General features: G+C 43.0%; 1 protein-coding gene across 3 annotated transcripts in view; it reads right to left on the reverse strand.

Moving 5' to 3' along the window:
* The window catches only part of HMGA1 (high mobility group AT-hook 1), a 436,480-nt gene that overhangs the window by 116,035 nt on the left and 305,787 nt on the right, over positions 1 to 14,658 (reverse strand). For 2 of the 3 annotated variants that reach the window (XM_082244637.1, XM_082244636.1), the window contains exon 1: positions 6,339 to 6,370. The exons of the other annotated variant lie outside the window; for it this stretch is intronic. In XM_082244637.1, the coding sequence (XP_082100763.1) occupies positions 6,339 to 6,355 (17 nt within the window). In that variant the 5' untranslated portion in view covers positions 6,356 to 6,370. Of the gene's footprint in view, positions 1 to 6,338; positions 6,371 to 14,658 lie in introns of those variants that run through there. 3 annotated transcript variants of the gene reach the window in all.

The raw sequence follows: 14,658 nt of genomic DNA on the forward strand, positions 1-14,658 counted from the left end.
GTTCCAATGACACAGCCGATCACAATGAAGGCGCCCGGGAGATGACCGCGCATACGCGATCGGGAGCGCGCAGCGCGGTCATGTCGGTGGCACTGTGTTCCGTAGGAACACAGCTGTCACCGGCGGTAGTAAACAGTCACTGACAGTGACTGTTTACTAAGTGATCGGCTGTGAATCCATTCACAGCCGATCACAAAATGTAAACACAGAGCAGTAACTCACTGTTACTAGCTCTTCTCTCCTCATACAGTTTCCAGTATGAGGGGAGAAGAGCTATAAATAGTGAGTTACTGCTCTGTGTACCTGCAAAAGTAAAAATCACACTAAAATCACACTAATAAAGGTCCCCACACAGTCCTCAGCCCCCCCCAATGTCACCTGTCACCCAACAGTCACCTCATCAGTGCCCAGAAATTGACACCCATAACGTTCACATGTGAGCGCAGCGATCGCGGGCAGAATCACAACGATTCTGCCCGCGATCCGGAAATCATTGCAAATTGCGGGACGCCTGTGCGTTGCCCGTTTTTTGCAATAGCACCCCAAACGCTGTGCGATGTTGCCGCCATTTCAGCCTGCCGAATCGCAGTAACATTGCGCAAACATCGCATGACGCCCAAAAAAGGTACAAGAGCTTCTTTGGGGCGTCATGCATTGTTTGCTTGATGTTACCTCGATTCGGCAGGTGGAAATCGCAGCAACATCGCACAGCGTTTGGGGTGCTATTGCAAATCACGGGCAACGCACAGGCGTCCCGCCATTTGCAATGATTTCTGGATCACGGGCAGAATCGCAGTGATTCTGCCCGCGATCGCTACGCTCACATGTGAACGTAGCCTAAAGTTCACCGGTCACCAGAGACTGCCATCAGTACCGCCGTGCACCATCGCCCGTCACCTGTCACCCATCAGTGACCATCGCCCGTCACCTGTCACCCCATCAATCACCGTCACCTGTCACCCCATCAGTCATCGTCACCTGTCACCCCATCAGTCACCGTCATCTGTCACCCTATCAATCATCGTCACTTGACACCCCATCAGTGATCGTCACTTGTCACCCCATCAATCATCGTCACATGTCACCCGGTCAGTGATTGTCATCTGTCACCCCATCAATCATCGTCACTTGTCACCTCATCAATCATCGTCACCTGTCACCTCATCAATCATCATCACCTGTCACCCCATCAGTCATCATCACCTGTCACCCCATCAGTCATCGTCACCTTTCACCCCATCAGTCATCGTCACCTGTCACCCCATCAGTCATCGTCACCTGTCACCCCATCAGTCATCGTCACCTGTTTGCCATATACATGCAATCACTTACTGACCGCCTAACGACTATATGCGTTGGCCATTAAAAGCTAAATACTGGGGTTATGGCAGAAGATAGCCCCCATAACCCTGGTATTTTTTGAAACGGCGGGCGGTCGGCTTTCAGATAAGGGTGGTCCCAGTGGCGGATTCGCCACGGAATTACCCTTACGGTGCAGGGGAAGAGGTGCCCCCCCCCCTCCTGCCGCGTCCCAGACGTTTTCCCAGCTTACCGGACCCGCCGGCAGCGGGGAAAACTATCCGGTCCCGGATCCTCAGAGACAGGAAGTCGAGTGAGGGCAAGATGGCCCTCACTCAACTCTATGGTCTTGGAGGACCGGAGCTACGTCAAAAGACATTGCCTAGCAACCGGTTTAAAGGGCCGCTTTTTTTTTTTTGCTTTTTTTTTTTTCCTCTTTCAACAATTTTTTTTTTCTTTTTTAGTGTAGTTGTGAGGTGTGAGGTCTTTTTGACCCCAGATCTCACAATAAAGAGGACCTGTCATGCCTATTTCTATTACAAGGGATGTTTACATTCCTTGTAATAGGAATAAAAATAATCAAAACATTTTTTTTTTAAACTGTGTAAAAATAAAAAAATAATAAATAAAATAAATAGGAAAAAAAAAAAAAAAAAAAATTAAAGCGCCCTGTCCCCGTTAGCTCGCGCGCAGAAGCAAACGCATACGCAAGTCCCGCCCACATATGTAAACGGTGTTCAAACCATACATGTGAGGTATCGCCGCGATCGTTAGAGCGAGAGCAATAATTTGAGCCCTAGACCTCCTCTGTAACTCTAAGCTAGTAACCTGCAGAAATTTTTAAAATGTTGCCTATGGGGATTTTTAAGTACCAATGTTTGGCGCCATTCTGTGAGCATGCGCAATTTTGAAGCATGACATGTTGGGTATCTAATTACTCGGCGTAACATTATCTTTCACATTATGGAAAATTTTTTTTCTAAATTTACTGTTTTCTTATTTTTTAGATCAAAAAAGTGATTATTTTCCAAAAAAATCGCATTTGGAAGACTGCTGCGCAAATATGGTGTGATAAAAAATATTGCAACAATCTCCATTTTATTCTCTAGGGTCTCTGCTAAAAAAAAATATATAATGTTTGGGGGTTCCAAGTAGTTTTCTAGCAAAAAAAATGATTTTAGCTTGTAAACACCAAGTGTCAAAAATAGGCCCAGTCTTAAAGTGGATAAATGGACAACTTTGTGTAAAGCGCTACTTGGATGTTAGGCCTATGTATGTGGCCAGGCTGTGAAAAAGTGTTACACATGTGGTATCGCCATACTCAGGAGGAATAGCAGAATGTATTTTGGGGTGCAATTTTTGCTATGTACATGCTATGTGTTAGAAATATTGCATAAATGGACAGCTTTGTGTAAAAAAAAATGTGTTTTCATTTTCTTTCCACATTTTCCAAAAACTTGTGGAAAAAAATGACATATTCAAAAGACTCATTATGCCTCAAAAATTATACGTTGGGCTGTTTGCTTTCCAAAATGGGGTCATTTTATGGGGGTTTCCATTGTCCTGGTGCTCCAGGGCCTTCAAAAGTACGATAGGTTGTCAGGAAATTATATGTGTAATTTGTGCTCCTAGAATGCCGGACGGTGCTGGTTGGATGTTAGGCCTCTGTATGTGGCCAGGCTGTGAAAAAGTCTCACACATGTGGTATCGCCATACTCAGAAGGAGTAGTAGAATGTGTTTTGGGGTGTAGTTGCAAGTATACATGTGCTGTGTGAGAGAAATAACCTGTTAATACGGCAATTTGTAAAAAAAAAAAAAAAAAATCTTCATTTTGCAAAGCATTGTGGGAAAAAATTACAACTTCAAAAAACTCCCCATGCCCCTTATTAAATACATTGGAATGTCTACTTTCCAAAAAGGGGTCATTTGGGGGGTATTTGTACTTTCCTGACTTTTTAGTGTCTCAAGAAATGAGATAGGCCTTCAGTACATCAGGTGTGATCAAGTGTGATCAATTTTCAATGATTCCCACCATAGCTTGTGGACTCTATAACTTTCACAAAGACCAAATAATATACACTTACTTGGGTTATTTTTACCAAAGATAAGTAGCAGTATAAATTTTGGCCAAAATTTGTGAAGAAAAATTACTAATTTGCAAAATTTTATGACAGAAACAAAGAAAAATGCGTTTTTTCACAATATTTTCAGTCTTTTTTTATTTATAGCACAAAAAATAAAAAACCCAGTAGTGATTAAATACCATCAAAAGAAAGCTCTATTTGTGTGAAAAAAAGGACACAATTTTTGAATGGGTACAGTGTTGCATGACTGAGTAATTCTCAGTCAAAATGTGAGAGCGCTGAAAGCTGAAAATCGGTCTGGGCAGGAAGGGGGTGAAAGTGCACTGTAGGTAAGTGGTTAAACAATGCATTCATTTTGGAACCCAATATTTAGTGTGCCTAATCCATTTTGTTGCTTTTAATCTACAATATGTGGGGTGCACAACACACACCCTACGTACTAGATTAAGGGAATACTACTGTGACACTGATAACCTGAATGAGAGGCGCTTTTCAAATGTCTTGCGTCATTTTAGGGAGTATAGTAGGGAGAATAGTCCTCTTTCAGGTTTACTGGCATTGAGAGAGTGTCTTCCATGCCCAGGGGTGGGGACAAAAGCAGGTAACCTTTGAACAGAGAGGCATGGTGCATATTCAATTAAACAACGAGCGTCCTTCAGGGGTTAAACCTCAGATGGGACCTGGACATACACTTTTGGTAATTATTTTCCACCTACTTTTTTGCTTCTTTGTTGCCTTTCTACCCTGGACATGTCACTTTATTTGTTTATTAGGTTTATTCTATTTAAATATTTTTCTTATGTATTATGTATGTATAGATCATTTCGTTGTTTGTTTTTTCTGTGCTTGCTTATATATATATATATATATATATATATATATATAGATATAAAATGATATTGGTCGTTCACTAATATATATATATATATATATATATATATTAGTGATCAATCAATATCATTTTTTTGGTACCGATACCGATATTTTGGTAATCGGATATCGGTATCGGCCGATATATGCCCGATAGTTTCGGACATTTAGCGTGTGTATTGCAGGGGTCAAGGGTACAATGTACACCACAGCATATAGATTACAGGGGTCAAGAGCATACCACAAAACATAGTGTGTATCTTGCAGGTGTCAGGAGTATAACATATAGCATAGCATATACAGTGTAGGGGTAAAATATAGCACTGTGTACCATGTGCAGTGGTCAGTAATTTTGTCTCCATTCTGCTGGTCAGTGGGAGAAATTATGCCCCAAAGTCGATGGAAGAATGTGATGTAACAAACCCTCTACCTCCATCCTAAAATGGCTAGTCACTCTTTGCCACCATCCGCAGTGGACACCGAGTTCCCAGGTGTCTGTGTAGGTGCACAGTGCGGATAGTGTGGGTGCAAAGTGTGTGTGTGTGCAGCAGGCCAAGACCTGACTTCCTTCCTAAGGAGGTACTTCCTTGCCCCTCCACAAACAGCCACATGAATAGGCCATGAGATTTGCATATGAATGTGCTGCTGGACTTGTAAATGAATCAGCCACACTTCATTAGTATGCAAAGCAGTTGTGGTGGGACAGCTAAACAAACAGCTGACTGTTCTATCAAATTCAGGACAGTTGGTAAGCATGAATATCATTGAATATACTTGTTTTACAATATAAAGATTAAATATGTGTTATAGTGTGCAGTAAATTTATTTTACATGATAGATTTAGACATCAAAACTGTTAAAAGTGTATATTTTTATTTATGACAGTCTGTTAAAATTATAAATGAGATTGCAATGTTAACATCTTTTTTAAGCTAATTGTAAGGATGTGTTTTTAGGTTGACAGAAGTGAGGAGAAAATATCTATTCTGCTGTGATGCAAGACACTACAAAATGGGGATATGGGCTGCAATTTAGTATGTCTGTATAGTTTTAAACTGCTTATGTATGTATTTCTATTCTTTTTTAGTAAAACAGATAATAATGTATCCCTGATGATTTATATCCTGTAATTATATAGCGCCAAATGTGATGTGGTGCTTCCCCCCAATAAAAGGTCATGAACTATTGTCTTTATCATTCTCATGACCATGCAAACTCAGAGCAAACAGCACCCCAGGTGGAATTTAAACTCATGAGCTGCAAATCAAGAGTGCTAATGACTAAGCTGCTGTGATGCTCCTATTCCATTGCCTGGAAGGATGATGATTGACCTTCCAACCTTAGTAAATCATGCTCGTTAACTTTTGGTATCCATCTGAAAACCTTACGAATCAGCGGGTGGAATCTGTTTTTGCTACTCCCAAGAATTAATTATATAATATGGTGTTAACACTAAAGAAATAACTTAAAGAAACAAAGTTAATGTAGTGCATAGACAAATGACTGGCTGCTTAGAAAAAGACAATTTTACAGGAATACAGTGGTGCTTTGTGAAGGCTTTATAATAGATCACCACTAGATGGTAGCATTGTATCTATCTATCTATCTATCTATCTATCTATCTATCTATCTATCTATCTATCTATCTATCTATCTATCTATCTATCTATCTATCTATCTATCTATCTATCTATCTATCTATCTATCTATCTATCTATCTATCTATCTATCTATCTATCTATCTATCTATCTATCTATCTATCTATCTATCTATCTATCTATCCACTTAAACTAGTTAATTCTTCTTTTTTAAGTAACAGTGATTGATAAGTACACGGATCCAAACTATTTGCCCAACCATGGGCAAACAGATTTTTTTTTCATTCATTTTTATGAGAACAGCATAACATATTGTTTAAGCTAACAGCTTGGTATTCATTGGTATTGTATTAAAAAAATAATAATCATTATCATAATATTAATATATTATATAAATTAATTAATATAAAATATCATTGCAGCTTGCTTATCACTACTAGGCATCTGAGCGGTCATTCTGCCCTAAAATCACTTTTAGGTATTACCTGCTGGCTTTCCACATCACTCCGAGGCTGCTGCAACATCTGCTTCTGTTCCCATCACTCATGGAATCTCATTCTTTCATTTACAACAAGAGGTGTCTCAATCCACCTGTGGTGTCCTTTATAATGCAAAGCAAAAGAAAAAATTAGGCAGGAAAAACAAGCCCTGGCAATGATTGTGGTAGGGAATAACGATAGGAAAGCTAGGCATGCAAATTGTGACACTGGAGTCTCCAAGATAAATCAAACAGAAGTAAATTACTTAACCTTCTGGCATCCAGCAAATACTAAAACATCTTTTTTGGCTGAGGTGACTTGTAACAGTCAAAATTTTTGTAAAAATAGAGGAAATTGGTAGAATAAATTATAGGATATTGTGACAGGAAGTCAGGTAAATCTGGGAATGTAGTCACTGAGAGGAGACACATTCCCACCTGCTTTGAAAAGTTCACTGATACTATAGGGTGTTGGCTGCAAAAAGAGCCAGCAGGAAGTTGAAAACCATTCAGCTGTTCAGAATGAGGAGATCAAGGCCTCTATAATTTGTCCAGAGAAAATCTATTGAGTGCTGCCTCCTGTCGCCGTGTGGGCTGGGAGAGGAAGGCAGACATACGTGTACCTCCCAACGCCGTGTGGGCATGGGAGAAGGACTGCTGCCTCCTGTCGCCGTGTGGGCTGGGAGAGGGGGACAGTCGGATGTGTGCCTCCCGACAAGCTGGTGAGCATGGGAGAAGACCCCCTACAGCGATGTGAAGCTAAGGAGGGTAACCACGAGTGAAGACGTCTCAAAGGTGAGAAGACAAAGTGTTCCATGTGAAGAGTGTGAAGAGTAAAGGGACCTGTTAAATGAACTGTGTTCAATGTGAAGAATCTGAAGAGTAAAGGATCCTGTTATAAATGAACATGTGCTGTGTGAAAGAAAACAAAGGGACATGTTCAATGGACAATGTTTGTGCTGTGTGAAAAGCAAACAAATGGACATTTGAGTGTCTGCTGTAGGATCAGCAGTGTCGGCCCAACAGTAGGTTGGGAAGACTTCTTAGGTAGGTTCCAGCGTGAGAAGGTAGCCGCCCACAGAGGCAAGGATTTATTTTGTCTTTTATTTTATTTTGGCTGTTTTGACGCTTGCAATTGTGTGAAGTAAATTGCATGAATAAATCAGTCTTGTTTTCAACCTCTGCTCGGCTATCTCTCTGTGAAAACGCACCCCCAAAGGGGTCATCCACGCCTACCACCGAGCTAATCCCTTACATATGGTGGAGGTATGCAGTGGGCATAAGCAGAGATCCCTGCAAGGAAGTGCAAATGTTTGATTAACTTTATCTGGTGCATGAGATTGCACAATCTATGTGTGCAGGAGAGAAGATCCTGACAGAAAAAAAAAAAAAAGTGTTTTAAAGAGACAGCGGTCTCAAAATTATTTGATGAACTTTGTTGTGTCTGGTGCAAGTGACTGCACAAACTGTGTGCGCAGGAAAAGAGATCTTGCAAGAGAGAGAAAAACTACATGTGTTAAAGAGACAGTGGTCTCAAATTTTGTTTGCTGGACTGTGAAAAATTTGTTTGTGGAGTTATTGAAGATGGGGCGATCCAAACGCCTGAAAAATGCAAAGATAGATGAAATGAGAGACCGGATTCTATGGATGGAGGGGATGCTACCGTCTGAACCAGCCCCATCCATGCCTAAAGAGAGTCTACTAAAGAGGAAGGGTGTTGTCCCTAGCAACACTGATGAAACTGCTATGGAGACGCAGTGTGCTCAGATGAAAAGTAAACCCAAAATGGGGGAGATGCTGAAACAACGGAGCTTTGCAGCTCAACAAAAGGCTCATCAAGAGAGCATGGCAGGCTGGAAACAGAGACGCCAGCAGCCAATGGAGGCCATCGGTTTGGAGGAAACCGAGTATGTGTGCAGGGCTGAGTTGGATGCCTTGCAACGGAAAATGGAAGAAAAGGAACAAGCCTTGGAATTGCTTAAAATGGAGCATAGAAACTTGCAGGAAATGAATGAACTACTCAAGTCTCATGTGTTACAGTGGGAAGAATCCACTGCTCTTCTTTTGGTCGAGTTGCAAAAACGCAGAGAGACTATAATGGAGAAAGATACCATCCTCATGGAAAAGGAAAGTGAAATTCAGACTTTGCAGAAGCAAAGTATGGCTGATATGTTGGAGTTGCGTAATCAGCTGGAAAAAAGTCTTCAGTCTTTGGGAGCTACAAAAATAGACCTGCAGGAGTCGCAGGAACAGAATGTGGCTCTGAAAGCGACATTGTCTCTCAGCGACAAAGAGAAAAGTGAAAGAGAGGCTAAATTACTGAGTACTGTGTATGAGCTCACTACTTTGAGCAATGTGGTAGATGAATTACGTGCAGACTGTGAAAGTTGGAAAGGTGAAGCCCAACGTTTCCAGCAGCAGTTAAAGGAGAAAGAAGCCTGTGTGGCAGAATTACAGTCTCATTCCCAGAAGCTAGCCAATGAGGTGAAAGCTCTTATGCAGGGAAAAGGAGATTGTGAACATAAGAGGGAAAAAGTAGAGGCACAGCTTCTGGAATCGCAAGTGAAGGTGTCAGAAGGTGACCGATTGTGTGCTAAGCTGTCAGAGAAGGCAAACCGACTGCAGGTTGAGTTGGACAATGTTACAAATCAGCTTTCTCAAGCAGACAGCAAATCTAGAGAAATTGCGGAAGATTTTTCTATCTTGGAATCGCAGCTGCAAGACACGCAGGAACTCTTACAGGAAGAGAGGTGTCAAAGGCTGAGTTTTAGCACAAAGCTCAAACAAATGGAAGATGAGAAAAATGGCTTCCTGGAACAATTAAAAGAGGAGGCGGAAGCAAAGAAAAACCTATCAGAGCAAGTCGCAACATTGCAAGCTCAGATAGCGGATATGAAAAAACGCATGGAAGAAAGCGTTGGTTCATTACAGTGTGTTGAAGATGTGAAAAAGAAGTTTGATCAGATGCTTGGTGAAGAGAAGACTGTGTCTGCAAAATATGCAGAAGAACGCGCACGTGAAGAAACGGAGGTGCGTGATAACGAGAGCAAAGCCCTGTTCTTGGCTCGCTCTTTGGAGGATGCTCTAGAGTGTAAGGCTGAACTAGAAAGAGTTAACCAACAGCTGTGTACAGAAATGGAAGATTTGGTCCGCTCCAAGGATGATGTTGTGAAAAGCGTTCAGGAGCTAGAAAAGTCTAAACGAGCCTTAGAACAGCAAGTAGAAGAGATGAAGATTCCGTTGCAGGAACTGGAAGAGGAATTACAGGCAACAGAGGATCTGTCCCAAAGAGGGGATAGTGTGCCTGATGCAGTTTTTAAAAGGATCAGTGTTTTGGGGTCTGTCCTGAGTGAGCCTCAGAAATGTGATGACATGTGGCTTGAATCACCCCTGTGGAATAAACCGTTCCTTCAAAAACTTCAGCAAACAAAGGAGCTGTGTAAGAAATGTGATGTTTTCTCAGTTCAGGCTGAAAACCTAGTGGAGAAAACTAAAGCGGAGAAAACTAAAGCAAGTGATATAAATCTGGGAGAAAAAAGCAAACGCCACCTAGTGGAGAAAACTAAGGCTGTTGATGAAAACGTGAAGCAAATTAAGTTCAAGTGCCTTTCAGGGAATATTTCCAAAATGGAACTGGTGAAAGACAGGTGGCAGAAATTTGATCGTGATCTTGAGATACATTCCATGTGGAATTCAGATAGAGAAAAGGAACTAGGTGACCTTGAGCGGTCAAATAGTTCAGCAGAAAGTGCATTGAAGAAACCTGTAAAAGAATGTGTTGCAGTTCCATGCTTCTTCACTGATGCAGAGAGGAGGTCTATAATGGATACCACCCAGATCGCTGGGTTCAACTGTGTTGTTGCCTTTAACCCCTATGTTGGTGGAAGGAAAGTTGATGATGTTCTGGTTGGCTACTTCTGTGAAGAGTTTGGCAAGAAATATAAACTGAATATCAAATCAAATAGTAGGCCTTTACTGCGACTCGCTCAGGAGGGCGAAAAGTTTAAGAAGTTGATGAGTGCAAATGCTTCAGATCTGCCTATGAATATGAAATGTTTGAATGATATTGATATCTCTGGGAAAAGGAACAGGGGTCACTTTGAAGAAATGTGTGACAGCCTGTTGTCTCAATTGGAAAATCCTCTGCACAGCATCTTAGAGCAAGCAAAGCTCAAGAAGGAAGATCATTCCCTTTTACAACAAAAAGTCAATGATTGTGTACAGCTGTATGGAGAGGCAACTCAAGTCACAGAGGGATGTCAAGAGTCCCTACTTGGAACAAAGCTTAGTGAAGCAAAGGTTCTCAAAGTTTTGTGGAAAACATTTATGGATTGCAGAGAGAGGCGTCTTAAGAATGTTGAAGACATTAAGACTAGCCCAATTGAGTTGCCTATGGATCACGGTCCTCCATGGTGGATTGGACAGACGGTTATGAGGGACAAGCTGTCTGACATTTATGAGAAAGCTGTCAATGAAGATGACAGAAACGAGAAGGAGCAAAATTATGCCAAAAATGCAGTTGAAGAATGTGTATATGAGATGAGAGACAAACTGTGTGGCATTTATGAGAAATCTGTCAGTGAAGATGACAGAAACAGTTTCATCCGGAAGCTTGAGGATAATAGGAGGCTTATCAGTGAGTCAGCAGTGCCTGACACATGCGTGCCTGGAAATATGTGTCCCAACCCTAGGGTTGAAACAAGAGGGGGGGGGTATGTGACAGGAAGTCAGGTAAATCTGGGAATGTAGTCACTGAGAGGAGACACATTCCCACCTGCTTTGAAAAGTTCACTGATACTATAGGGTGTTGGCTGCAAAAAGAGCCAGCAGGAAGTTGAAAACCATTCAGCTGTTCAGAATGAGGAGATCAAGGCCTCTATAATTTGTCCAGAGAAAATCTATTGAGTGCTGCCTCCTGTCGCCGTGTGGGCTGGGAGAGGAAGGCAGACATACGTGTACCTCCCAACGCCGTGTGGGCATGGGAGAAGGACTGCTGCCTCCTGTCGCCGTGTGGGCTGGGAGAGGGGGACAGTCGGATGTGTGCCTCCCGACAAGCTGGTGAGCATGGGAGAAGACCCCCTACAGCGATGTGAAGCTAAGGAGGGTAACCACGAGTGAAGACGTCTCAAAGGTGAGAAGACAAAGTGTTCCATGTGAAGAGTGTGAAGAGTAAAGGGACCTGTTAAATGAACTGTGTTCAATGTGAAGAATCTGAAGAGTAAAGGATCCTGTTATAAATGAACATGTGCTGTGTGAAAGAAAACAAAGGGACATGTTCAATGGACAATGTTTGTGCTGTGTGAAAAGCAAACAAATGGACATTTGAGTGTCTGCTGTAGGATCAGCAGTGTCGGCCCAACAGTAGGTTGGGAAGACTTCTTAGGTAGGTTCCAGCGTGAGAAGGTAGCCGCCCACAGAGGCAAGGATTTATTTTGTCTTTTATTTTATTTTGGCTGTTTTGACGCTTGCAATTGTGTGAAGTAAATTGCATGAATAAATCAGTCTTGTTTTCAACCTCTGCTCGGCTATCTCTCTGTGAAAACGCACCCCCAAAGGGGTCATCCACGCCTACCACCGAGCTAATCCCTTACAATATATAGAAAAATAATAAAGTATGAAGGCAGATTTAAATATAATGCCACTGCCATTTTTCATCTCTATAGCTAAAGTTCGTCTCTCTTCTTTGCCTAGTTAAATTGATCAAGCTTGGACTAATGTAAGTATGTACAGTATCTGACAAAAATAAGTACACCCCTCACATTTTTATAAATATTTTATTATATCTTTTCATGTAACAACACTGAAGAAATTACACTTTGCTACAATGTAAAGTAGTGTACAGCTTGTATAACAGTGTAAATTTGCTTTCCCCTCAAAATAACTCAACACACAGCCATTATGTCTAAACTGCTGGCAACAAAAGTGAGTACAATGTCCAAATTGGGCCCAATTAGCCATTTTCCCTTCCGGTGTCATATGACTCGTTAGATTTACAAGGTCTCAGGTGTGAATGGGGAGCAGGTGTGTTAAATTTGGTTTTATCTCTCTCACTTTCTCATACTGGTCACTGGAAGTTCAACATGGCACCTCATGGCAAAGAACTCTCGGAGGATCTGAAAAAAAGAATTGTTGCTCTACAGAAATATGTCCTAGGCTATAAGAAAATTGCCAAGACCCTGAAACTGAGCTGCAGCACGGTGGCCAAGACCAGACAGCGGTTTGACAAGACAGATTCCACTCAGAACAGGCCTCGCCATGGTCAACCAAAGGCATTGAGTACACATGCTCAGCGTCCTATCCAGAGGTTGTCTTTGGGAAATAGACGTATGAGTGCTGCCAGCATTGCTGCATAAGTTGAAGGGGTGGGGGGGTCAGCCTGTCAGTGCTCAGACCATGCGCCGCATACTGCATCATATTGGTCTGCATGGCTGTAATGCCAGAAGGAAGCCTCTTCTAACGATGATGCACAAGAAAGCCTGCAAACAGTTTGCTGAAAAGAAGCAGACTAAGGACATGGATTACTGGAATCATGTCCTGTGGTCTGATGAGACCAAGATAAACGTATTTGGTTTAGATGTTGTTAAGCGTGTGTGGTGGCAACCAGGTGAGTACAAAGACAAGTGTGTCTTGAATACAGTCAAGCATGGTGGTGGGAGTATCAAGGTCTGGGGCTGCAAGAGTGCTGCCGGCACTTGGGAGCTACAGTTCATTGAGGGAACCATGAATGCCAACATGTACTGTCACATACTGAAGCAGAGCATAATCCCTTCCCTTCAGAGACTGGGCCACTGGGCATTATTCCAACGTGATAACTACCCCAAACACACCTCCAAGAGGACCACTGCCTTGCTAAAGAAGCTGAGGGTAATGGTGATGGACTGGCCAAGCATGTCTCCAGACCTAAACCCTATAAAGCATCTGTGGGCCATTCTCAAACGGAAGGTGGAGGATCAGCTCCGTGATGTCGCCCTGGAGGAGTGGAAGAGGACTCCAGTGGCAACCTGTGAAGCTCTGGTGAATTCCATGCCCAAGAGGGTTAAGGCAGTGCTGCAAAATAATGGTGGCCACACAAAATATTGATACTTTGGACCTAATTTGGACATTTCACTTAGGGGTGTACTCACTTTGTTGCCAGTGGTTTAGACATTAATGGCTGTATGTTGAGTTATTTTGAGGGGCAGCAAATTTACAAGCTGTATACTCACTACATTGTAGCAAAGTGTCATTTCTTCAGTGTTGTCACATGAAAATGTATGATAAAATATTTACAAAAAATGTGAGGGGTGTACTCACTTTTGTGAGATACTATATGTGCCATACCTGGCTAATTCCGATAGAAGCTGAAATTCTCTGTTGTAGGCACCAGGGCCGAACTGGCCTACCGGGATACCGGGAAATTTCCCCAGTAGGCTGCCGGCCCTGGGGCCGCTTTGAGATGTGGCTGCACTAAGCCACAAGACAGGAAAATATTTTTTTACTCCACCTCCTTTCGCAGCCCGCTGGGTCAGAAGAGTTGAGCGGAATGATTCTTCTTACACCAGACGCCGGATGTGAGCGGCATATGACAACATGACATGATATCCGATGGCTGCCCGGCGGTGGATCTACTGACTGGCTGCACAGCATGACGGCGACATCCCTTCCCTCCCACACAAGCACCAGCATCGTTGAGCTGCCCTGTTTACAGGTACGAGTAAAGGGGCTTTGGGGGAACCTTGTGTATTGCATTTGGGGGGGGTCAGCATTGTATTAGGGGGAGGGGGCCAGGGGGGGATCAGCAGTGTATTAGGGGGAGGGATCAGCATTGTATTGGGGGGAGGGGAGATCAGCATTGTATTAGGGCCCCTAATACAATGCTGATCCCCCCCCTAATACAATGTTGATCCCCCTCCTTCCAATACAATGCTGATCCCTCCCCCTAATACACTGCTGATCCTCCCTGGCCCCCTGCCCCTAATGCAATGCTGATCCCCCCTTCCCCTAATACAGTACAGTGCTGTTCATCCCTTGGCCCCCTCCCCCTAATTTAAAAAAAGGGGGGATCAGCATTGTATTAGGGGGGCCAGGGGGGGAACATCATTGTATTAGGGGCAGGAGGCCGAGGGAGTTAAGAATTGTATTAGGGGGAGGGGCTGGGGGGAACAGCATGTATTAGGGGATTGGGGATCAGCATTGTGTTAGGGGGAGGGGGCCGGGGGGGAACAACATTGTATTAGAGGGAGGGGGGAATCAACATTGTATTAGGTGGAGGGGGATCAGCATTGTATTCGGGGGAGGGGGGATCAGCATTGTATTAGGGGGAGGGTGCAAGGGGGAACAGCATTGTA

Source organism: Pelophylax lessonae, assembly GCF_965119305.1.
Source record: "Pelophylax lessonae genome assembly, chromosome: 2".
NCBI lineage: Eukaryota > Metazoa > Chordata > Amphibia > Anura > Ranidae > Pelophylax > Pelophylax lessonae.